This window comes from Bison bison, unplaced genomic scaffold (assembly GCF_000754665.1).
Source record: "Bison bison bison isolate TAMUID 2011002044 unplaced genomic scaffold, Bison_UMD1.0 scf7180017864305, whole genome shotgun sequence".
Taxonomy (NCBI): Eukaryota; Metazoa; Chordata; class Mammalia; order Artiodactyla; family Bovidae; genus Bison; species Bison bison.
The window spans coordinates 1,599,324-1,623,452 of record NW_011494877.1 but is presented as its reverse complement, the minus strand read 5'-3'; the positions used below and the strand labels follow the sequence as shown (position 1 = coordinate 1,623,452).

Below are 24,129 nucleotides of genomic sequence, written 5' to 3'. Positions count from 1 at the left end.
GTTTGACTTCTGGTTTTACTTCATAATTTTGAGATAGTTAAGCCCCAATTTCCTTATCTAATGGGGATACAAATAATGGTAATATCCACATCACAATGGTTATGTTGACAGTTAAATGAGTTGATATATTTAGTGTTTAATTAGAAACATGCAGATGAATTCTTGACATGTAGAAATGCCCAATAAATGTTAGATAAATTTTTGTTTTTAAGAATATCCTCAATGTAAATGTGGTGTCCTTGATTGGATCCTGGAACATTAAAAGGACACTGGGGAATACAAATAAGCTCTGAAGTTTAGTTAATAGCAGTATTACAATGTTGGTTTCTTGGAAGAGGAGAGTGGAAAAAGTTGGCTTAAAACTCAACATTCAGAAAACTAAGATCATGGCATCTGGTCCCAACACTTCATGGCAAATAGGTGGGAAAACAATGGAAACAGTGAGAGACTTTATTTTCTTGGGCTCCAAAATCACTGCAGATGGTGACTGCAGCCATGAAATTAAAAGACACTTGCTCCTTGGAAGAAAAGCTGTGACCAATCTAGACAGCATATTAAAATGTAGAGACATTACTTTGCTGACAAAGGTCCGTCTAGTCAAAGCTATGGTTTTTCCAGTAGTCATGTATGGATGTGAGAGTTGGACTATATAGAAGGCTGAGAGCCAAAGAATTGATGCTTTTGAGCTATGGTGTTGGAGAAGGCTCTTGAAGATTCCCTTGAATGGCAAGGAGATCCAACCAGTCCATCCTGAAGGAGATCAGTCCTGAATATTCATTGGAAGGACTGATGCTGAAGCTGAAGCTCCAATACTTTGGCTACTTGATGTGAAGGGACAACTCATTGGAAAAGACTCTGATCCTGGGAAAGATTGAGGGAAGGAGGAAAAGGAAGTGACAGAGGATGAGATGGTTGGATGGCATCATTGATGCAATGGATGTGAGTTTGAGCAAACTCAGGGAGTTAGTGAAGGACAGGGAAGCCTTGCACGCTTCAGTTCATGGGGTTGCAAAGAGTCGGACACAGCTTAGAAACTGAACAACGACAACAACAGTTTGGGGGCATGGCACCAAGAAAAGTCAAGGGAATCACATGAATTTGCAGAGTAAGTGTAGAGGTAAAGGCGAGTCTTGTTGGGGGCTTAGGGACAGGTAGCTCCATGGGTGGGGCTTTGATCTGAGTCTTAATTCGGTCTGGGAAGGGAGAAAGGGAAATCATGAGTGTTTGGGTTGAGCCACCCCTGACTTCTGCGCTTTTCTAAGCAGCGCCTAGAGCAGGGCCAGGTGGGTGCACACTTGGCTGTTTTGTCGCTTCATCAGGGTCAGGTGGCCACAGTGCACAGAGCACGGGCTTTGGGCCAGGCAGTCTGGGCTCAGCAGCTGTGCTGTTTCTTGTCATCTTGTGAGCTGGTTACTTAGCCTCTCTGAGCATCACGAAAATGAGGTACCAATGGCCAACCGACTGAGTTGCTATGAGGATTCCTCCCATTAGATGTGTCATGATGCTCGGCACACGGTAAGGCCTCAGGAGCGGTGGCTGCCTCTGTGCCTCTCTCCTTCACTGTGACAATGCTGCTAAACATTTCTTGGAAAGGCAGCTTCTCTTAAAGGAAAAAATGTAGCTTTGGGAGTCTGTGCTGCTGACCATTTGGGTAAACTGGTGTCACTGTAAAGTGTAGGACTGTAGTGATATTACAAGGTGAAGTGTGAGCGTAGCCCATAGACATATCCCATTCCTGTTAGTTCTTGTCATTTTGTCTTGCGTTTCTCTCCATTTGATTCACTTTAATGTTGACTACTCCTCTGAACCAGCTTGTCGCTCTTCCAGGACAAATCTTTTAAATCTTCTATTTCCCAGATGCCTCCCCCCAGCACTTAATTTAGGGGCAGAGTAGGTGCTCATCAAACACATATGGCCCCCTTTCAGGGTGGGCTTCCTCAACCTTTAGATCCTACAGCAGCTGCACTAGCCTTGGTTGTACCCCATTCTTCTGAGCTTGAGAAATCGTGCTTGGGTTGGTTGAGCAGAAGAAGACCAACCTATGAAATGACCACCAAACATTTTATTTATTTTACCTTAATAGTACTTTACCATAATAGTAGGCTTTCATTTCTAAGACAGCTCTGAGGAATGAGAAGCGGAAGGCAAAACGGAAGGCGGGAGCCTGGGAAAGTTGCATCAGACAGCAGCTTCAGCCTCTGCAACTAAATCAGCTGAGGGAACCCATCATGGCCCGAGTCCACCCTGCTATGAAAAATCCGCCTGCTGACTTCTACCCTCTGCTCGTCCTCGTTCTCCGCCTCCTCCTCCTCCACCTCGTCCTCGCTCGACTTGCGGCAGGCGTTCTGGTAGAGCACGGCACACACGCCGGTCAGCCAGGCGGCCACGGTGCCCGCGCAGAAGATGCAGAAGCTGATGAGCAGCAGGAAGATGTAGTCCTGGAGATCTAGGTTCGTGATGCACATATACCGGAGCGGGTTCCCCACCTTCGTGATGGGCCATCCTGCCAGCTCTGTGGGTTCCACGCAAGTGGCATTTTGTTCATCTAAGAGGAAACACACAGCAGGCAGAGTGCTGAAACAGAACTCCTAGGCTTGTGAGGCCAACGGGGACCTGGAGTGATGGCATGGACACCGGCTACTCAAAGCGTGGTCTGAGGGCCAGCAGTACCGGCATGACAGGGACCCCATGAGAAATGTGGAATCTCAGGCAGCACGCCCAGGCCTCCTTGACTCAGAATCTGCATCTTAACAAGATCTCCAGGTGATCTCTGGGCATAGTAAGGTTTGAGACTGCACATGGACTGCTTTTTGCCCCAGGCTTAGCTGCATTCAGGCAACTCACTCCAGTACTCTTGCCTGGAAAATTCCATGGACGGAGGAGCCTGGTAGGCTACAGTCCATGGTATCGCAAAGAGTCGGACATGACTGAGCAACTTCACTTCTAGCTGTGTTCACATCACGTCCTAAAAATGACGTTTGCTTTTTAAGGCTCTTCAAGGAATGGGAGAGCACAGAAGGAGCTGGGATTTTGGAAACTTAAGCAAGATGGTCATGGAGTATTGACACTCCACAGAGCTCCATCAGTGTTTGGCATCTCTTACTCCCCTTCCTCGTCTTACCCCCACCTTCCCCTCCACCTTGTCCCTTTCCCTTCTCCTGTGCCTGAGCCCAGCCAGGGATCACTAAGGCCACTCAAGGTCATCACACCCCACTTAGGAGGGACAGGATTCTCTGGAAATGCCTACTGTGTGTTCTCTACACCCTCAACCTGGAGAAATCAGGGACGAGCTCAGGGCAAAGGGACAGCCAATACGGGAAGCAGTTCTGCTTCTGTGATGCTGTTGGCATCACTCATGATTTACATGAGTCTCAGTCCTTTATAGCGGCTGACTCAGCTGCCTGGATCCTTCTCTGAGCACCTCCCCACACCAAGCACTGTGGACTTCAGTATATAATAGAAGGAAAAGTGGGTCATGGAGCCAGACAGACTAGAATTCAAACCCACTGTCACTAATTTTGGAAACTTCAGCAGGATGTCTGATACTGTCTTGGAATCCCATTGCCTCATCCTATAAAGAATAACTGTATCCATGAAATTAAAAGACGCTTGCTCCTTGGAAGAAAAGTTATGACCAACCTAGACAGCACATTGAAAAGCAGAAACATTACTTTGCATACAAAGGTCCTTGTAGTCAAAGCTATGGTTTTTCCAGTAGTCATGTATGGATGTGAGAGTTGGACTCTAAAGAAAGCTGAGCGCTGAAGAACTGATGCTTTTGAGCTATGGTGTTGGAGAAGACTCTTGAAGATTCCCTTGGATGGCAGGGAGATCCAACCAGTCAATCCTAAAGGAGATCAGTCCTGAATATTCATTGGAAGAACTGATGCTAAAGCTGAAACTCCGATCCTTTGACCACCTGATGTGAAGAGCTGACTCATTAGAAAAGACCCTGATGCTGGGAAAGATTGAAGGCTGGAGGAGACAGAGAATGAGATGGTTGGATGGGATCACTGACACAATGGACATGAGTTTGAGTAAGCTCCAGGAGTTGGTAATGAACAGGGAAGCCTGGAGTGCTGCAGTCCATGGGGTCGCAAAGAGTTGGACACGACTGAGCAACTGAACTGAACTGATAAAGAAGAACATCTATTCTCAGGGTAATAAAGAGGATTTAACTGGCACAGGTGAGCAGGTGAGCTACTGTACACAGCAGTGCACACAGTACATTGTACACAAGAGCTGCACAGACTGCTCAGAGCTCTGTTGTCAGCCCTGCATTTCTCTAGCTCCATATACTCTGCCATGCTGATGCTGAGGTGCCTGTGTGCAGTGTCCAGGTGAAAATATCCAGCAAGCATTAGATAAATGAGTTTCCACTCAGGGCTGAGATTAGGGCTTAAGACAGTTATGATCAGAGTCATAGTAGCAGCTGATATTTACCAAGTTCTGTCTACATGCTAAGTGATATGTAAATGCTATCTCATTTAATTCTTACAAGAATGTTGACACATTTTCATCCTTGTTTTTCACATCAGGAAACTGAGACTCAGAAAAGTTTCCTAACCTGAAGGTTCTGGATAAACTGCAGGATCTCAGCAGGGGACAGGAGACAGAAAACCTGGACTGAGCCATCTGAGCTTGTTTTGCAGAAGTAGGAGTCAGAGAGAGACTAATGCGGGGAGAAGCTTCCCCTACAACAGGGTAGGAACTCCAGGCTATGTAGTGGTAGTAGTGAAAGTTGCTCAGTTGTATCCGACTTTTGGGGACCCCATGGACTATATAGTCCATGGAATTCTCCAGGCCAGGATACTGGAGTGGGTAGCCTTTCTCTTCTCCAGGGAATCTTCCCAACTCAGGGATCAAACCCAGGTCTCCTGCATTGCAGGCAGATTCTTTACCAGCTGAGCCACAAGGGAAGCCCAGGCTATGTAAAGGCACTGATTTCCTTGGTGACCAAGGAAATGAGGGAAATCAGTTTGGACTAGAGCTAGAAGCAGGAGAAATAGGGAAAGGAATACAGAGGTGAGCTTACTGGGAGGCAGCTGGTTCTGGGTGACCGGAATGAGCTGTCCAGGCTGACCATTAAGTCCTCTCCAAACTGGACACCATTGCCTGCACCCTGGTTCCTGGTCAGTGCACCTACAGTGAACTTGTTGGTTACTTTCAGGAAGATGGCCTGATGTTTGTAATGCTACTGAGGACTCGCTCTTGGTTGAGGTTTTAGTCACAGGAGGAGGAAGCCAGCATGGGGCTGCCACATTGACTGTTTGCAAAGATTACAGAGGAAAGGAGAGGAAGAAGCCCCTCTCTAGAACGAGTGTGAGACAGAGGCCCTGTGGGTGACCCAGGCCAACTGGAGAGGAAAGGGCCCTTGGGCTTCCATCTCAGGGTGCTGTAAAGGGTCAGGAACGCAGTTATGTCTCAAGATCTCTCTCTAGTCAGCCTGGTTCAAGGACCTCTGGTGCTTTTCCAGGAGGCCCAAGCAGAGGCTGGTGAGGTGAGGGAAGACTCCGGCAATCTTCAGGAATTCTAGCAAGACAGGGCTTAGATCACCTGCCTAAGCTGCCAGAGACACCATGTGGGAATATACAAAGAAAGATGTATATGAGAAAGGAGAACATGGGACTCTGAGGGTCTGGAGTGTGCCCAGTGGTGGGTGCAGAGGGGTTTATCTCATTCTATTTTTAAAAAGATTAGGCTTTCAAATCAGGACTTGGGCGGCAGATATGAGACTAAACATTAAATGCGTTATTTCCCCATTTTGGAGTATTACCTTGAAAGGAGCAATTAGGCAGCGATTTTAATGCATTGTTAGGCTGCTTTTAAGTGAGGGATGTGGGTGGCTCTGTGGAGAGGGTTTTTCTACTGCTGCATTCTCTCTCCCCTCTTCATTACCTGTCACCGCCAAGGTGTGAGCGCTCCTCACCTCCCAGCACGTCTGTCTCCACCATAGCCAGTTCCCCAGCTCTGGACCACTGCACACACTCCTGCCAGATTTCCCCTTCTGCAAGCTTGGCTCTTGCCAGTCACACTCTGGTTCAAAACCCCTGTCTGACTCCCCCTAGGGCTCAGGATAACATCCAGACCGCCTGGTGTTCAGAGCCCTCAGCATTGCCCCGTTCTACCATTCCCACCTTACTTCTCAGTTCTCCCTGTAACTCACCCTTTATTCTAGTCAAATTAAACTCTCTTTGCTCCTTGGTTACCTCTTCCCCTTACCTACAGCTAGCTTTGTTACACTGCTCTTTTCGCATCAAATATCTCTTCCTCCAATTTTTGCATCATCAAGTCCTTCCTGTCCTTCAAGGTCTAATGCAAATGCATCTACTTCCAGGAACCCTTCCCCAGCCACTTCATCCTCCCAGTTCAGAGGATATATTGTGATTGTTCCCACTGTGGGCTCATCTGTTGCATTTCTTAGCATCATTCTTACTGCACCTATCACGTTCTGTCTTACTTGGTGGTTATTTGCTAGAAAAGCAAAGCATCAAAAAAAAAAAATTTGAAAAAGCATATTTTTAAACAGATTTTTTTGATGTGACCACTTTTAAAGTCTTTATTGAACTTGTCACAGTATTGCTTCTGCTTCATGCTTTGGATTTTTGGCCACAGGAATGTGGGATCTTAGCTCCCTGACCAGGGACCAAAACTATAACCCCTGCAAGTGAAGTCTTAACCACTGGACCACTATGAAAGTCCTGCAAAAAGCATCTTTTCTCTCCTACAAGACAGACTTTTAGCTCCTGAAGGCATAATCCATGTCTGATCATTATCATTCTTGTTAATAAGAGCTATTATTCCTTGAATTACTTGATTTTTAATATTTGGGGATTTTCTAGCACTGCTTTCATTATTCAATTCTAGTTCAGTTCTACTGTAGTCAGAGGCATATTTCTCTGATTTCAGTCCTTTGAAGTTTATTAAGAATTTTCTTTATAATAGAGTCAGTTTTAGTAATTTTTGCATGTGTACTGAAAAAATGTATTGTCTTTGTTGAATACATTGTTCTATGTATGCCAAAGAGTGTGCTTTTATACAGATTGTCTACGTCTTTATTGACTTTTTATCTTTTTTGGCTTTTTGTTAACTTTATTGTCTCAGCTACTATTAGCCTACTTGTTGTCTGCTAGTTACTGGGATGGAGAAGGCGATGGCACCCCACTCCAGTACTCTTGCCTGGGAAATCCCATGGACGGAGGAGCCTGGTAGGCTGCAGTCTCTGGTGTCGCTAGGAGTCCGACACGACTAAGCTACTTCACTTTCACTTTCATGCATTGGAGAAGGAAATGGCAGCCCACTCCAGTGTTCTTGCCTGGAGAATCCCAGGGACAGAGGAGCCTAGTGGGCTGCCCTCTATGGGGTCACACAGAGTTGGACACGACTGAAGCAACTTAGCAGCAGCAGCAGCAGTTACTGGGAAGTATGTTAAAATCACCAGTTATGGTTGTGCACTTGTCTACTTCTGCAAATAGTTCTGTTAAGTTTTGCTTACATATTTTGAAGCAATGTTCTTAAATACATATATAACTGTTAGTTCTTTCTGGTAGATTTACCCTTTTCTTTTGGTTAGTGTTTGTATTGCATATCTTTTCCCATCATTTTACTTTTAATCTTTCTGTGTTCCTATATTTAAGGTACGTTTAGTAAGCCGGATGCAGCTGGGCTTTGTTTTTCATTCAGTCTAGTAAACTGTATTTTAATCAGCCCATTAACATTTAATGTTAGACTGATATATTTGGATTAACTATTGTTTTCCATTTCTCCCACTTTTTAAATGATCCTAGCTCTCTATTATTTCATCTCTCTCTTCTTAAAAAAATTTTTCACTTTGTATTGGGGGATAGCCAATTAACAACATTGTGACAATTTCAGGTGAACAGCAAAGGGACTCAGCCAGACATACACATGTATTCATTCTCCCCCAAACTCCCCTCTCATTCAGGCTGTTAGGTAACATCAGGGTAAGTTCCATATGCTACACAATAGGTCCTTATTGGTTCATCTCTTCTTTAGCTTGTTAGTCATGCATTCTTCTAGTCTAGTATGATGACTTTAGGGTTTATGGACCTATCTGCTCATCTTGGAGTGTCTTATATGTTCTAGGCATCATATAAGGTGCTTCACGAAATTAAACTCTACTCTTGAGCACCCCACTGGGTGTGTGTGTTAGTTGCTCAGTCGTGTCTGACTTTTTGCGACTTTATGGATTGTACCCTCCCAGGCTCCTCTGTCCATGAAATTCTGCAGGCAAGAATACTGGAATGCGTTGCCATTCCTTTCTCCAGGGGATCTTCCCAATCCAGGGATCAAGCTTGGGTCCCCCACATTGCAGGCAGATTCTTTACCTTTTGAGACACCAGGCAAGTGCTCCACTAAGTAGTTTTAATTATTCCCAAGCTACAGGATGAATAAGTTGTTCATCAATTACTCCTTCTCTGGCTTTCTTGATCTCCTTGCCTCTGAGAAAAGGCTGCCAAGGCACTGTTGTATATGTTGTGCACTGCACAATCTCAGGGCTTTCATTCATATTACAAACAGGCAGTTAAGCCCCATATTATCCCTTCCTCAGCTCCACTTCATAGGTGCAGAGCATTTGCCCCAGTACAGTGCCTAGGTACAATTACAGGTATCATTAATGTTTAAATTCTCCCTGCAGATAGTTCCTAAGGAAACATAAACCACACACTTCTTTAGTTCCTCATGTGGCATATTGCTCACAAGTGGAAAACCTGTCTGCCAAAATCAACGCATGAAGGGAAAAGTTTCAGGGACCCAGAACCACACCTGGTAGCATAGCAACTGAGGAAGCCTTCCTTCAGAAAACCAGCTTGAACCTGGTGGCTTTATGAGGAACTGCTCTTTTTCTTAATCCACAAAAGTGACCACAGTTCTGCAGTCTGCATGGCTCTCCAGATGAGCAGGCTGCTTTGAGTTCCCTGGACAGTCTTGCTTAGGAACTGCCTGGGCTAAGGGGAGAAGGCCAGCCTCCAGCTGACGGCCATGTAATGGGAGAGGATACAATTTGCAGACTTCAGTTACACTGCAACTGCCCCTTGGAGAACAAATGCCAGTTTCTATCAGTCTAAGCACTTTGTGGTAAAAATTTCCACCTGGAACCTAGAGAAAGGCCCAGTTCCCCCATTTCTCCTTATTAGGCCCTAGCTTGCCTGAATATCATTGGATGTTCAGTACTTTGTCTTTTTTTTTTTTTTTTCGTCCAGCTAAATTATGTATTTATTGAGGAAGTGGATATCTGTCTGCTTCTGTCTGCTAGATTATGAACTCCATGAAGACATGGATTTGTGTTCACTATTGTGTCCCCAACATCTAGAGTACTGCTTAACACACATCAGAGCTCAAAGTATGTTTGTTGAGTGGATTAAATATTTTTTGTTATTAATGTCCCTTGGGGCAGTGTTATTGACATAAGGCTTAATGGGAGGAAAGAGACCTTGGGGTGATAGAAGGCCATCGATGGGCAGCTAACCTCCTACCATCTCGGACTATTCTACATTAGGCTAATACCAATCCCTGCTTACCTTGTGAGAGTTTAGGGAGAATTCAGTGAGCTAAGGGATGTGAAGTCTTGGAGGAGGCAGGAACAGATGGTCTCCAGGACAAAATGAAGGGTAAGCCTTGAACTGTCTTCTGAGAGTGGAGAAGGAGATGAGGGTAAGTGCACATGGAGATGGGGGTGAGGATACAAGGGCTGCAGGCATGATATCAAAAGGTAGCTATTGTTTCGATCACTGCTTGAGAATTGTTTGAGAGCAGAGATCCTATTTGTTCACCTGTATATCCCTAGTGCAATGGCACCCCACTCCAGCATTCTTGCCTGGAAAATCCCATGGATGGAGGAGCCTGGTAGGCTGCAGTCCATGGGGTCTCGAAGAGTCAGACATGACCAAGTGACTTCACTTTCACTTTTCACTTTTATGCACTGGAGAAGGAAATGGCAATCCACTCCAGTGTTCTTGCCTGGAGAATCCCAGGGACGGGGCAGCCTGGTAGGCTGCCGTTTATGGGGTCGCACAGAGTTGGACACGACTGAAGGGACTTAGCAGCAGCAGCACACAATAGAGCCTTGATAAATATCTGTTGAATACATATAGGAGAAAATGTGTGGATTATTGGCCTAATCTCATACAGTTCAGTTCAGTTGCTCAGTTGTGTCTGACTCTTTGTGATCCCATGGACTGCAGCATGCCAGGCTGCCCTGTTCATCACCAACTCCTGGAGCTTGCTCAAACTCATGTCCATCAACTCAAGATGCCATCTACCCATCTCATCCTCTGTCGTCCCCTTCTTTTCCTGCCTTCAACTTTCCCCAATATCAGGGTCTTTTCCAATGAATCAGTTTTTCATATCAGGCAGCCAAAGTACTAGAGCTTCAATTTTAGCATCAGTCCTTCCAGTGAATATTCAGGACTGATTTCCCTTAGGATTGACTGGTTTGATCTCCTTGCAGTCCAAGGGACTCTCAAGAGTCTTCTTCAACATCACAGTTCAAAAACATCAATTATTCAGGACTCAGCTTTCCTTATGGTCTAACTCTCACATCCATCCATCCATCCATATGGGAAAAACCATCTCTTTGACTATACAGACCTTTGCCTGTAAAGTAATGCCTCTGCTTTTTAATACACTGTCGCAAAGAGTCGGACATGACTGAGCGACTGAACTGAACTGAACTAGGTTTGTCATAGCTTTTCTTCCAAGGAACAAGCGTCTTTTAATTTCATAGCTGCAATCACCATCCCAGTGATTTTGGAGCCCAAGAAAATAAAGTCTGTCACTGTTTCCATTGTTTACCCATTTATACACCATGAAGTGATGGGACCAGATGTCATGATCTTCGTTTTTCAAAGCTGAGTTTTAAGCTGGCTTTTTCACTCTCCTCTTTCACTTTCATCAGGGGGCTCTCTAGTTCCTCTTCACTTTCTGCCATAAGGGTGGTGTCATCTAAATATCTGAGGTTATTGATATTTCTCCCTGCAATCTTGATTTCAGCTTGTACTTCAACCAGTCCAGCATTTTGCATGATGTACTCTGCATGTAGGTTAAATAAGCAAGGTGACAATATACAGCCTTGATGTACTCCTCTCCCAGTTTGGAACCAGTCCATTGTTCCATGTCCAGTTCTAACTGTTGCTTCTTGACCTCCATACAGATTTCTTAGGAGGCAGGTAAGATGGTCTGGTATTCCCATCTCTTGAAGAATTTTCCACAGTTTGTTGTGATCCACACAATTCAAAGGCTTTAGCATAGTCAATGAAGCACAGGTGGATGCTTTTCTGGAACTCTCTTGCTTTTTCTATGATCCAACAGATGTTGGCAATTTGATCTCTGATTCCTCTGCCTTTTCTAAATCCAGCTTGAACATCTGGAAGTTCTCAGTTCACATACTGTTGAAGCCTAGCTTGGAGAATTTTGAGCATTACATTGCTAGCATCTGAAATGAGTGCAATTGTGCAGTAGTTTGAGCATTCTTTGGCATTGCCTTCTTTGGGATTGGAATAAAAAGTGACCTTTTCTAGTCCTGTGGCCACTGCTGAGTTTTCCAAATTTGCTGGCATATTGAGTGGAACACTTTAACAGCATCATCTTTAAGGATTTGAAATAGCTCAGCTGGATTCTCATACAGCAGTTCTTTAAAACTCATGTTTTTGGCTTTGCTGTGCAGGACTTGTTTCTGATGGAATTTGAAGGGAACGCTATTATATTCTGCTGTACTATGAATGGGGCTTCCCTGGTGGCTCAGCAGTAAAGAATCTGTGTTCAATGCAGGAGACCTGGGTTTGATCCCTGAGTCTGGAAGATCCCCAGGAAGAGGGCGTGGCAACCCATTCTAGTACTCTTGCTTGGAGAATCCATGGACAGAGGAGCCTGGCAGGTGGCAGTCCACAGAGCTGCATGGAGTTGGACATGACTGAAGTGATTAAGCAGCAGCAGCATACTATGAATGGCTCAGAGAAGACTCCCTAGAGGGGAACCTGGATTGCACCATATGCAGCCCAGCACAACCAAAGCCAACTGGCCAATAAGGCCCCTTCTTAGACCCTCATGCATGGTCCTATGAGTATTTCTAGTCCTGACATTGGCTCCTACTTTTGCCTCCCTAGAGCTCCTTTCTCTCATCACCCAAATGTCTTCCCTTGATGGAAGCCAGGCTTTAGCAAACTATAATCTGCGGGCCAAATCCATCCTGTGGCATGTTTTTGTATTGATAAATAAAGTTTTATTGGAACACAGCCATGACCATTCATTAATGTAGTTTCTATGGCTGCTTTTATGCTACAGAGACAGAGTAGTCACAACAAAGACCCACAAAGCTTAAAATATTTACTTGTCTTTTTTTTTTTAATTTTTTTAATTGAAGGGTAATTGCTTTACAGAATTTTGTTGTTTTCTGTCAATCAACAGGAATCAGCCATAGGTAGAAAGTGTGTGCTGACTCCTGGTCTAAAGCATCCTTGGCTTTGGATGATTTGGGCTTGGGCAATACAGTTCTTATAACAATTTTTCCCCTTGCATGAAGAGTTCATATTTTGGTAAGGTTTAAGCCTGATTCATAGACCATTGGAACACTACAGGAACAAACCTTGAAGTCTATCAAGTTCAGCCTGATTATTCCTGTGCTTTAAAGTTGCTTAGACTACAGAACTGGTCTTTTGTATGAGCAGTTGTAGATGAGCACAGTTTACAGGTAGAAAGACCCCTTTTCTTCATGACATTTCTCAGATGCTTCTCAGTGCCCAGAATTCTGTCAGCAGGAGCTTCACTTCACTGATAAAATAAGGCTTAAAGTGTAAAGTCCTCTGGAAAAGAAGCCAAAGACTTAAGCCCTTCCATGCGGAACACCTGCTACTGACTTTCTGTAGCAGGTTATGATGAGGGGAGAGGAGCCAACTGCATATCAGATCTGGGGATGGTACCAGGCAGTTCTGGGAAGCTAATTTGTAAACCAAACAAAGTTGGCTCTCAGTTTGGCCTAGAGCTGGACCTTGTGAATAACTACCCATCTTCTTGGAAAAACTCAGATAGAGGACAGTTATTGTCCGCATGGGTAAGAGGCAATTTAGAAAAGCTCAGTGGTGGAAGGGCAACACCATTCACCAGTTGCCCAGGCAGAGACTTGGGAGTCCTTGCTGCCTCTCTCACATCCCATAATTCAAGCCATGAGCCAGCCCTGTTAGTCCGACCTTCACAGTATACCCCGATTCTAACCTTCTCTGGACCATTACCTGGGGCCAAGCCACTGTTCCCTGCTGCCTGAAAACTGAGGCAGCCTCTTAACTCAGGTCCCCGCTTTCCCAGCTCTCCATCTAGCACTGGGAGGCAGCTGTACATCATAGATCGTGTCTCTTCTCCACTTAAAACCCTTTCATAACTTCCTGTCACATTTGGAATAAAATCGAAAGCTTCTCCATGACCTCCAGGTCCTATATGATCTGGCCTTTGATTTTTAACCTCATCTCTTACCTTGGCTTCACTCCTCTTCAGCCATACTCACCTTCTACTACATCGAACTTATTCCACCCTAGGGTCTTTGCACTTGCTCTTGCCTTTGTTTAGAAAGCCCACGCCACTCTGTGTCATGTTTCCTTTGCCGATCCCCTCACTTTATTCAGTTTTCTGCACTTCTTAATTTATCCTTTGATATGTTCAGTTCAGTTCGGTCGCTCAGTTGTGTCCGACTCTCTGCGATCCCATGAATCACAGCACGCCAGGCCTCCCTGTCCATCACCAACTCCCAGAGTTCACTCAGACTCACGTCCATTGAGTCAGTGATGCCATCCAGCCATCTCATCCTCTGTCGTCCCCTTCTCCTCCTGCCCCCAATCCCTCCCAGCATCAGAGTATTTTCCAATGAGTCAACTCTTTGCATGAGGTGGCCAAAGTAGGAGTTTCAGCTTCAGCATCATTCCCTCCAAAGAAATCCCAGGGCTGATCTCCTTCAGAATGGACTGGTTGGATCTCCTTGCAGTCCCTGTGATCCTCTCATGCTAAGCATCATTTGTTTGGTTTTCATGATCACCAGTGAGCTGATGATTTACAAACATATATTTTATCTTCTATTCTGAATTTCAGGTCAAAACATCCAAAAGCCTCCTGTCTCACAAAGAGCTCCCGCTCAACACATTCAAGACAGGACTTGGCTTCTCCCCAAGCCCCTTTACTACTTTCTTCTCTCAGTGGATCCCCCACAGCTGTCCAAGCCAAAGCCTTGGGAATTACACTTGATTTTTCCTTTCCTTTATTTTCCACATCTCATTGACTTTTTTATTCACTCAAATATTTTTTGAGAACTTTCTCTGTGTCTGAAGATTCAGACCTGCTCTTGGATCTTGTAGACCTTCCTGTCTATCAGAGAATACAAATGTTAAAGAACACAGACCTGTTAATTACTTAGAATTGTGCCTGGAGTCACAAAGGGAGTGCAGGGGACTCTGAGAAGGTCTAGTTCAGTCCCAGGTCCTGTTGCGTCTGCCTTCTGAACAGTTTCTTCTGGCCTATCTGTACCTCTTCAATTCATGCCTCTGCTGTAGACTGCCAGCCTCTCTTGTCTGAATGCCCACAGAAGCCTCCTAGTTCTGTATTTATCTTTCCTGCCTTCCAAAACTTCTCAGGATACATTGCATGTTCCCCAGAAAATCATTCAAAGGCCCTAGATGGCCAACCGCCCGTTTCTCTTTTCTAGCCGCATCCACACTTTGTTGGATTTCTTTCAGGTTGGGGAATTCTTCATTTCTAGAGGTGAAGAAACTGAGGTTGGCTGCTTTGGCGGCCTTGCACTGCCTCCTTCCAGGGGCCTGAATGGTATTGGGTGACCAGAGGGGCCATGCATAGCGGTCTGGCATTTCTGAGTTTGAGGGGGCTTTAGATCACCTACTCTCAGGGATTCCAACTGGGCTGAGTTAGAGAGTGTATGAGAATCACACAAGGTCCTTCCCAAACTGAACAAGCTTGCCCCCTCCATCCCTTCTCAAGTTTTCTGGATCGTTTGGGGATCACTGCCCCAGTTGCAGCCCTCTCAGCGGCTTCATTGCCCTCGGGAGGCTGCTTCTCCGGCTCTCAGCAGAAGGGAGCCACAGGGCCAGGGTGAGGTGGGAGAGACACGCTAGCAGAGCAGTTGACAGCCTTGGCGATGTCTGCTGCCCAGCTGTTCCCGCTTTTGGTGTCTGGTCTTTATTGCAATCTCCCTGATGGAGGAGATGGGTTAGCATTAATAGTGGAAGGGTGTGAAGACCTGAATTCATTCTGGAAATCTAAGTTTTGGCACAGTTGTAGATGACTTTGTACTTGGTGGGTTGAAATGGGGCCATTATCCTATTACAGCAGCCTGGAATACAGGATAAAATAGCCTCAGGATGAAACTAAGATGTTCTCTGTTCAAAATGCCCTCTAAATGGCTTAGACCTGAAGCAGTGCATGACCCAGCCCATCTGCTTCCTGCAGATGTCCCCAGGTGGCTTTATCCCCCTGCCTTGGTGGCACTCCTGCCTAGAGTCCTTTTTTTGACTTGTGGACCCCACCATTGGACTAAGCAGGATGGTCCAAGGACTGTAATTTAAGGGCTGACACAGACAGACCTTCTGTCCTGAAACTACCCCCATGTCTATGCTAGTAGCTTGTCCCTTTCTGTGTTCTCTCTGGTTCTGTTTGTTCCCTGTCACATTGCAAATGCCCCTTGAGGGAGACATATCAAAACATTATTAGCCACCAGCATCACATCCAGTGTGTTAGTCGCCCAGTCATGTCTGACTCTTTATGACCCCATTGACTGTAGCCCCCCAGGCTCCTCATCCATGGGATTTTCCAGGCAAGAATACTGCAGTGGATTGCCATTTCCTTCTCCACGGGATCTTCCCAATCCAGGGATTGAACCTGGGTCTTCTGCATTGCAGGCAGACTCTTTATTATCTGAGCCATCAGGGAAGCCCCCAACATCTCAGTGTAAATCAATTTATTCACTAGCTGAAGCAGCCACTGTAGAGCTAGAATCCAGGTCATTGTCATTGGGCTTCTCATAGACCCTGCCCCAAGCTAACTGGGTCATCATCTCTGGACAGGGAGCCTGGGCTTCTTGTGCTCATTGGAGTTTGAGAACTGCTGGTTGAGCAGGCCAGGCCTGGGAGGAAAATTCAAGGCACTGAGTCCCTGGAGGGTGGAGGCATTGTTCTAGCCAGCAGAGGGTGTTTAAGACAGGAGGTGAGAGAATGCAGAAGTTACAGGTTGCATTTCCTAATTGTGTGACCACAGTACTCATCTAGGAACATCTGTACCTCAACACTAACCCATTGTGTACTTGCCCATTTGGGACCCTGTCTGCTGACCACTGCTCTCCTCTTCCTCCATCTAAGTGCATCTTTTATTTCTATTTAGGTCCAACTAGAAGGAGTCTTATAGAATGTCTACTCCTGTTTCCTTATTTCAGAGACAAGTGAGACTCAGAGAGAAAATGACTTGCCACCCAAATCATACATTGACATGATTGAGATCAGAACTCCTGGCTTTCAACTGCATTTTCCCTCTCTTGTATCCCTAGATTTGTCTTATTAAAGACAGGATTTATGACTTCTTTCCCTGTGATAAAGCACCCCAACATCAAAAAAAAAAAAAAAAAAAGAATGTTAAGCATATAATAAACATACAATATCTGTTTCAGAGTTGAATGGACAGTGACGTACCTGATAGTAAGGAAATATCATGGCATGGGGGAAACACTTAACTTGGATGTTAGAAGATCTCCATCCTGGACTGGACTCTATAACCACTTACCTGCTGCTGCTGCTAAGTCGCTTCAGTCGTGTCCAACTCTGTGCGACCCAAGAGACGGCAGCCCACCAGGCTCCCCTGTCCCTGGGATTCTCCAGGCAAGAACACTGGAGTGGGTTGCCATTGCCTTCTCCAATGCATGAAAGTGAAAAGTGAAAGTGAAGCCGCTCAGTCATGTCCGACTCTTAGCAACCCCATGGATTGCAGCCTACCAGGCTCCTCCGTCCATGGTATTTTCCAGGAAGAGTACTGGAGTGGGGTGCCATTGCCTTCTCCAGCCACTTACCTGAGAGGGGGCTAAATTATAAAGTTCCAGCTTAAGTATCTTATATTAAAGGCTTCCCTGACCAGTCATAAATATGGCTATTTAAATGAATTGAAATGACATAAAATTAAAAATTTGGTCCTCAGTTCCACTAACCCTATTTCAAGAGTTTAATCGCCACATGTGGCTAGTGGATACTGTGTTGGACAGCACAGATTTAGACCATTTCTGCTGCTGCAGAAGGTTTTGTTGGACAGCGCTAGACCAGTGTGGAGGCAGGGTGCAGGGATGTAGGAAGCCAGACTTGTTCTGTCCAGCAGCTTAGAGCTGCATGAGTTTTTGAGAGCATCTTCAGAGGCATTCAACTCTGTCCTGCTGGGGAGCGCTATCCTGGGAAGAGCTCAATTTCCACGCTCACCTTCAAATAGCATTAATGACTGGAAAATTACAGTTCTGGCCAGGAATTAGTCTTCCTATTTGCTGACTTGAGCCAAAAAGAAAATGCAATCTGTGAATCTGTTTTAACTCTGTATTGACCAGAGCATCCGAGGAACAAGCACACTTCAACTTACTTCCTTTTCTGCTATGATTTTTGTCTTTGGAAACTGAATACATGAACTCTTTGAGAACTGGACAGTTTCCAGTGCATCTGGTGAGTCTATCATTGAGGGTTTCCTTTAATGAAGACTTTTGGTAACAGCACCAAATCTCTGGTCAGTAAGGGAAAGTTTCGATGCTCCTATTAGCTGTAGCCTTGTGATGAAGCAAGGTGAATAAAACATTCAACCTCCTCTACAGTTCCTCTGAGGGGGCAAGCAGCAGTATGACATAGGGGGAGAACACGTTATTACCCTCATGTCTTTTAAGACCACTCCATGTCTTTTTTGGATCTTGGCTTCCTTCAGGGTTCCCCACTGTTTCAGAGTTAATCTTAGTTAATTGTATTTCCTATGAAATCACTCTTTCCTCTGATATGAAAGTTGATAAAAGATTGTTCAGTCGTCCAGTTGTGTCTGACTCTTTGTGACCACATGAACTGCAACACGCCAGGCCTCCCTGTCCTTTACCATCTTCTGGAGTTTGCCCAAGTTCATGTTCATTGCATCTGTGATGCCATCCAGCCATGTCATCCTCTGATGCCCTCTTTTCCTTCTGCCCTTGATCTTTCCCAGCATCAAGGACTTTTCCAATGAGTTGTCTATTCACATGTGAGTGAGTGAGTGAGTGAAGTTGCTCAGTCGTGTCCGACTCTTTGCGACCCCATGGACTGTAGCCCCCCAGGCTCCTCCATCCGTGGGATTCTCCAGGTAAGAATGCTGGAGTGGGTGAGTTGACCAAAATACTGGAGTTTCATCTTTAGCATCAGTCCTTCCAGTGAATGTTCAGGGTTGATCTCCCTTAAGATTGACTTGTTTGATCTCCTTGATGTCCAAGGGACTTTCAGGAGTCTTCTCCAGCACCACAGTTCAAAGGCATCAAGGGGTACTTATATTATTTGCCCAGGAGTTTATGTGTCTTTCACAACCCTCTTCAAGATTGGGGCACTTTGGGGGATCCATAAGGATACATCTCTAATGGCTAATGGTAGCCTGATGGTAGGCTGTGGATAGGGAGAGCCTGGGACAAAACTTCTATTCAGTACTCTTCAGATGAAAAAATTACACCATGAAGGTGACTTCTTTCTCCCAGGGCCATGTCTACCCGTTGGAGGTTGGAACTGACCTCGACTCCATCCCTCGAAAGATGCCTGCATGTCCATATGTGTTCCTGGAAGTTGGCTTGTCTTTAAGGTAGAACTTCAGTTCTAGACTCAGATGACTCAGGAAGAATCCCCTTACTGATGTTGGTCCAGCCCTGAGTCTCATGATCCAGTTGAGACCATGCCTTTATTTGAGATTTTTTCCCCCCAGGGTCTGAATTCCTATATTCATAATTCATCCAATATCCAACTCCCTCCAGGATTCCCTCCCTTCTATTTTCTCAGGGATGAGTGTCCTGAGACCTGCTGCCCACCTTCTCATAGCCTATTTATATGCCCACATGCATCTGTACAGGCGTGTCTCCTGGACAAGGCACACTGTCCTCCAATACCACCGAGCCTTGCTGAAGTCCACTGCTTGCCCCATTGGCCACCTGACTGATAACTGGTGCTCTCTCCATTCCTTGCGCCTTTCCTACATCTGCCTACCATTCATTTATTGAATGTTTACTGCCTACCATTCATTTACTGAATGTTTATGCTGTGCCAGTCTTAATGCTAAATGGAAGTTCATAAATGTTCTAATTTCATCCTTGCACCATCCCTGGGCAGTTGGGTCTATTATTAGACCTGTCTGAAAGATGAGGAAATTGAAGTGCAGAGAGGTTAAATGAATTATCTGATCTCCTACAGATACTAAGTGGCAGGGCTAGGAATATGATTCAGGTCTGTTTTGCTCTAGAGCCTGAGCTCTTAACACTGGGCTTTCCTGCCTGCATGGTGGCCATCCTTCACCACCCACAGCTGAGACTTTCCCAAGTGCTTGTTCTACCCCAAAAGGCACATGCTGCCTTCTTTGTCCTGCTCTGTCCGGTGAGTTTAGTTCTGGTGTCCCATTGCACCGTGGGACACATATGTGCAGGTGACTCATAGTCACATGAGTCTCTGTACATACTCCCAGGCTTCTTGGCTAGTTGTCTCCATGAGCACTTGTTTGGGACATAATAAATATTTAAATGAATGAAAGGATGAGCTGAGTGGTGGCATGGAAGATCCCTACTTCACTGCCATGCTCTTCAAACGGTCTACATACTATAATTCTGCTGTCATACTGACCTCAATACAGCACTGCAGGCAAAATCTCCAGGAGTACGGTTTGGTATTCTCCCTGGGTCTAAAATGAAACCCATCTTTAAGTTTGATTCTCCTTTATAAACAACCAGGTTATTCAGCTCATTTCATAGAAATTTTCCTATATCCTGAAACTTGGGCACATGGGAAAGAGATGTGATACCATTCAAGAACATGTCAAAGATTACTGTTTTGATAGAAAATGTGGTGTAATAGGTGGGCTGAAGGTTGAGAGTTCAACTAGAGTGTTTGTAAATAGCAAAGATACTTTCACCTAACAGAGGAATGAGTCATCGTATGAGAGTCACGTAAAATAAATGTCTCTGTTATGTTGAGGTCTGGCTAAAGGACAAGTGGAGCATTCCGTGAATTCTACTGCGTGTGTTTTCAACTTTGTGTCTGTGTGTTTGTTCATGTCTTGGTGTGTATCTGTGCATTTTTACACATGTATGTGTGTCATGCATATGTAATACGTGGTCGAGTGTGAGTATGTATATATATGTATGTATGTTTGTGTAGATATAGTTTTGTGTTTGTATATGTGCATGTGTGTATGTGTTCGCACATGTGTTTGTGTGTGTGTGTGTATGTGTGTATGCATGGGAAGGGAGAACCAGACTGAATAAGGTGCAAAGGAGAGCAAACACTGAAGTTGGGTTTATTCTTTTAGAGTTTGGGTAGATTGGGGTGAAACCTTGGATTGGAAGGGAAGTGCAGGCATATTATAATGAGTCTATGATGGCTCGGGCTTATTATCCAATGAAAGTGATCTTGTGTGAGTTCCAAATGTAGACAAGACATGAAGGTGAAATATAGGTGCTGTGGCCCTATGCTTATGACGTGACTTATATTTATTACTAAAGTGACTTATTGGATCATAGTTATATAATTTGAGGACTTAAGAGATAGCAGTCATATAGAAAAAGACTTGAATTTGAAATCAGGAAGTTCAAACCACTTTCCTGCCATTTAGTTGCTGTGTGACTTTGGGTGAACCAATCCATCTTATTAACCATAGGATAGGGTCAAAAATACCTATTCTAGCCTCTTTCCATAGTCTTAGGGCACAAAATCTAAGAGCTGGTGTGAAACTCAAAGTAAAGAAAATGAAACTGCACATGTGAAAAACTTCAGTAGCTGCAAAACCTGATACAAAGCTAAATTGTTCTATGCCTGGCTTGGGGTTCACTGATACCTTTAAGAGATAATAATAGTGAATTGGGGCAATGGGACTATATTTCTGCATGAAGTGATCTAACCAAACAGCAGAGGGAGATGAGCAGATTTGTAGTTTGCGTGCGTGTGTGTGTGTGTGTGTGTATGTGTTGGGTGGGGGACTTCCACTGGACAATGGATGAAAAGATTTGTCTACCTCAAAAGACAGACTCTTCATTCATGAGAAGCTTATGAGCTTGACAAGATAGACACCAGCTTCTCATGTTTTTGAAAACATGTAGTGAAACAGATTCAGTTTATAATCCTGTCCAATCCTGGATGGAATTCAGTCAAAGAGTCCAAAGTAGTTAGTCTGAAAATTCTGAGAAGATACAACTTTAAAAGCTAAAATTTGGATTAAGGGAGATTACCTGGGAGGTGAAGTGAAAGGCTCTGGGACTGGGGAAGGAGCCAAGCTCCTTCACACTTTTCAGCAGGGGGTCCTCCTGGCAAATTGGCAATTTCTGCTCAAGAAAAATGTGTATGAATGGTGGGGAGGGAGCAAGAGAAGATGATGCTGATCCACAGGCTAGTTACACAAACATTGACAGGGAGAATCCCATCTGGGAACCACATTTAATGTATGAGAATGATTAATATTAACCTTCTTTTAGAGAGCTTTCTGGAAACCACCACAGCACCAGTCTTGAGAAAAGCAGAAGACACCATCTCTGGAGAGGCAAGGCAAGCGACCCAAGAAACTGCTCCTGTATTCTTTTATGATTAGTACTGTTAAGAAAATGGTCTGACAAAGTTTGTTCCTTTCGATTGATTCTAACTTGAGTTGGCTTAGATGGTAAAGGGTCTGCCTGCAATGCAGGAAACCTGGGGTCAGGAGGATCCTCTGGAGAAGGAAATGGAACCCACTCCAGCATTCTTGCCTGGAGAATCCCATGGACGGAGGAGCCTGGCAGGCTACACCCCATGGGGTTGCAGAGTTGGACATGACTGAGTGACACACACAATTCGAGTTGAAGTACCTGGCAGCAGGGCCAAGTGCCTCAGGCACAAAATTTAAGGAGATACTTTCTCTTGGTGCCACCTTCAATTTTGTATCCTGGGAGCCCCAATTTTGCATCACTTGCCCCATCATAGTACAGCCCCTGCCTGGAAGACATTTAATGACAGAGCCACTTAGAAAGCTAGGAGGCTTTTTTTACTTGCTGTCATCACCCAGTTCCTTCTCTCCCAGTGCCCCTTAAAAGCCTGGCATTTTGGTCAGGAATCTTTCTAGAATATTGCCACTTGGACTTAAGGGTGGAAACTTCAGCAGGACATTTGTGAAGCTGGTATATGAAATTATTTTCAAAAACACACACCCAGGGAAGGCAGAGAAGACATGGTTCTGACCGAGTTTAATTACATCAGTGGCTCCAAGCTTTCTGTGAGGGGCTCGTTATTTCACACTTATCCAAAGCTCTGCCTTCCCTGGGTCAACGTGATATTGGTGGTGTGGGGGAATTGAAGGATGAGAATGGGACAGTAAAGTCACTGAAAAGAAGAAGGGATGAGGCACCAGAGTGCCCCAGGGACCATGGCAGAGCCGTGGGGACAGTGGACAGAGTGGCAGCAACTGGCTTGGAACTCTACCAGGAGAGACTTGAGCGTCTGCCTGTGAGTTTGGAATCTCTCTGCTTGACACACTGGGCATTGGTGGCCCATTCTGCACTCATTCGTGCTGTTCTCACCTTCCGTGCATGTTAGCATCTGAACACAAAGGAGATATCCAAGCCTTCTCTTCTCCTCCCCCTCTCACTCATGTCTCAGTGGCTCAACTGTGCCTCCTCCATCTCTATTGATCTTTCCTTTCTATGCATCATACCATTGGATTTTCTCCTGGTTAGGAATGACTGAATTTACTGTTAGATCCTAGAAAAGTCAGTCACCAAATTAAACAGATTAAAATAATTTACCAAGGGAATTCAGTGTCCTTGTATTACTTTGTCATTTTGCAGTTATAGTACATTATCATTTCCACTCATATCATTTCACATTGAAAGGACACTCTCTATGTTTGGTAATATTATTGTCCCCACTTTATGGATCAAGAAACTGAGGCTCAGAGAAATCGAGACTTCCCCAACAGCAGCTGAGTAGTAAGGGCTGAGTATGGGAGCAGAACTCAGCTCTTTGGATAACTATTCTAGAACATTTTCTATTGATCCTTATTGCCTCTCCAGTCAACCCAAGGATGGATCCTGCAGAGCAATAAGAATGCTTTCAATCAGTTTTACCCAGATTTCTCTCCCACACTAACCACCTTTTGACTTCACCTTTTCCGGAACCAGTTCCTCCTATGCCATCATATCCTCATCCCCACACGCAATCAAGCCCTCACCTGGATAGTTCAGATGGGACACTATTAAGTAGATGGTGAAGTCCAGGAAAAAGCAGTTGCATTTCCAGGGGTTTCCACTCAGATACAGGGTCTGGAGTGTTATGAGGTTTTGGAAGGCAGCTTCATCCAAGGTCTGCAAGCCAGTATTTCTGAGGTCCAGGTATCTCAAAGAGCTGGTGTTGGCAAAGGTGTACTTGTTAAGTGATAACAGATGAGGGTTGTTGGAGATATTTAGCTGCAGCAGGTTGCTGAGCATGGAGAAACTATACGGGGAGATGAAGGTTAGATTGTTGAAGCTGAGGTCAAGGTAGATGAGTCTGAAGACCCCGACAAAGGTATAATCCATCACCTCCTGAATCCTGTTCTTCTGGCAGTCCAAGTAAACAAGGTCACTGAGGAGTCCTAGATTCATCGCTGGCAAGAAACGGATCTTGTTATCATTCAGGTACAGCCTCCGGGTGTTCAGGGGTATATCAGAGGGGTATTCAGTTAACTGGATCCCTGTGCAGATCACTTCTTGGTCTTGACATTGACAATTATTTGGACACTTTGACCCCGATACCAGTACCATTCCGAAGGAAAAGAGTAACCACCCCGGCCTAGGGCCTGAAGGGAGGGACATAGTAAGTCGCGGCGACTACCCTCCTTCCACTTTCCAGCGGGCGCTATCCCTCTGATCAGAAGGCTGCGAGGGGCGGG

At 45.0% G+C, this 24,129-nt stretch overlaps 1 protein-coding gene across 1 annotated transcript; it reads right to left on the bottom strand.

Moving 5' to 3' along the window:
* Window positions 1-2,116: 2,116 nt before the first annotated feature.
* LRRC52 (leucine rich repeat containing 52) lies at window positions 2,117-24,088 on the bottom strand. The gene is made up of 2 exons (XM_010851974.1): window positions 23,431-24,088; window positions 2,117-2,545 (listed from the first exon to the last, which is right to left on the bottom strand). Exons 1-2 carry the CDS (start codon window positions 24,050-24,052, stop codon window positions 2,205-2,207), a joined length of 963 nt encoding a protein of 320 aa, XP_010850276.1. The 5' UTR covers window positions 24,053-24,088; the 3' UTR covers window positions 2,117-2,204.
* Between the last annotated feature and the right edge of the window lie 41 nt (window positions 24,089-24,129).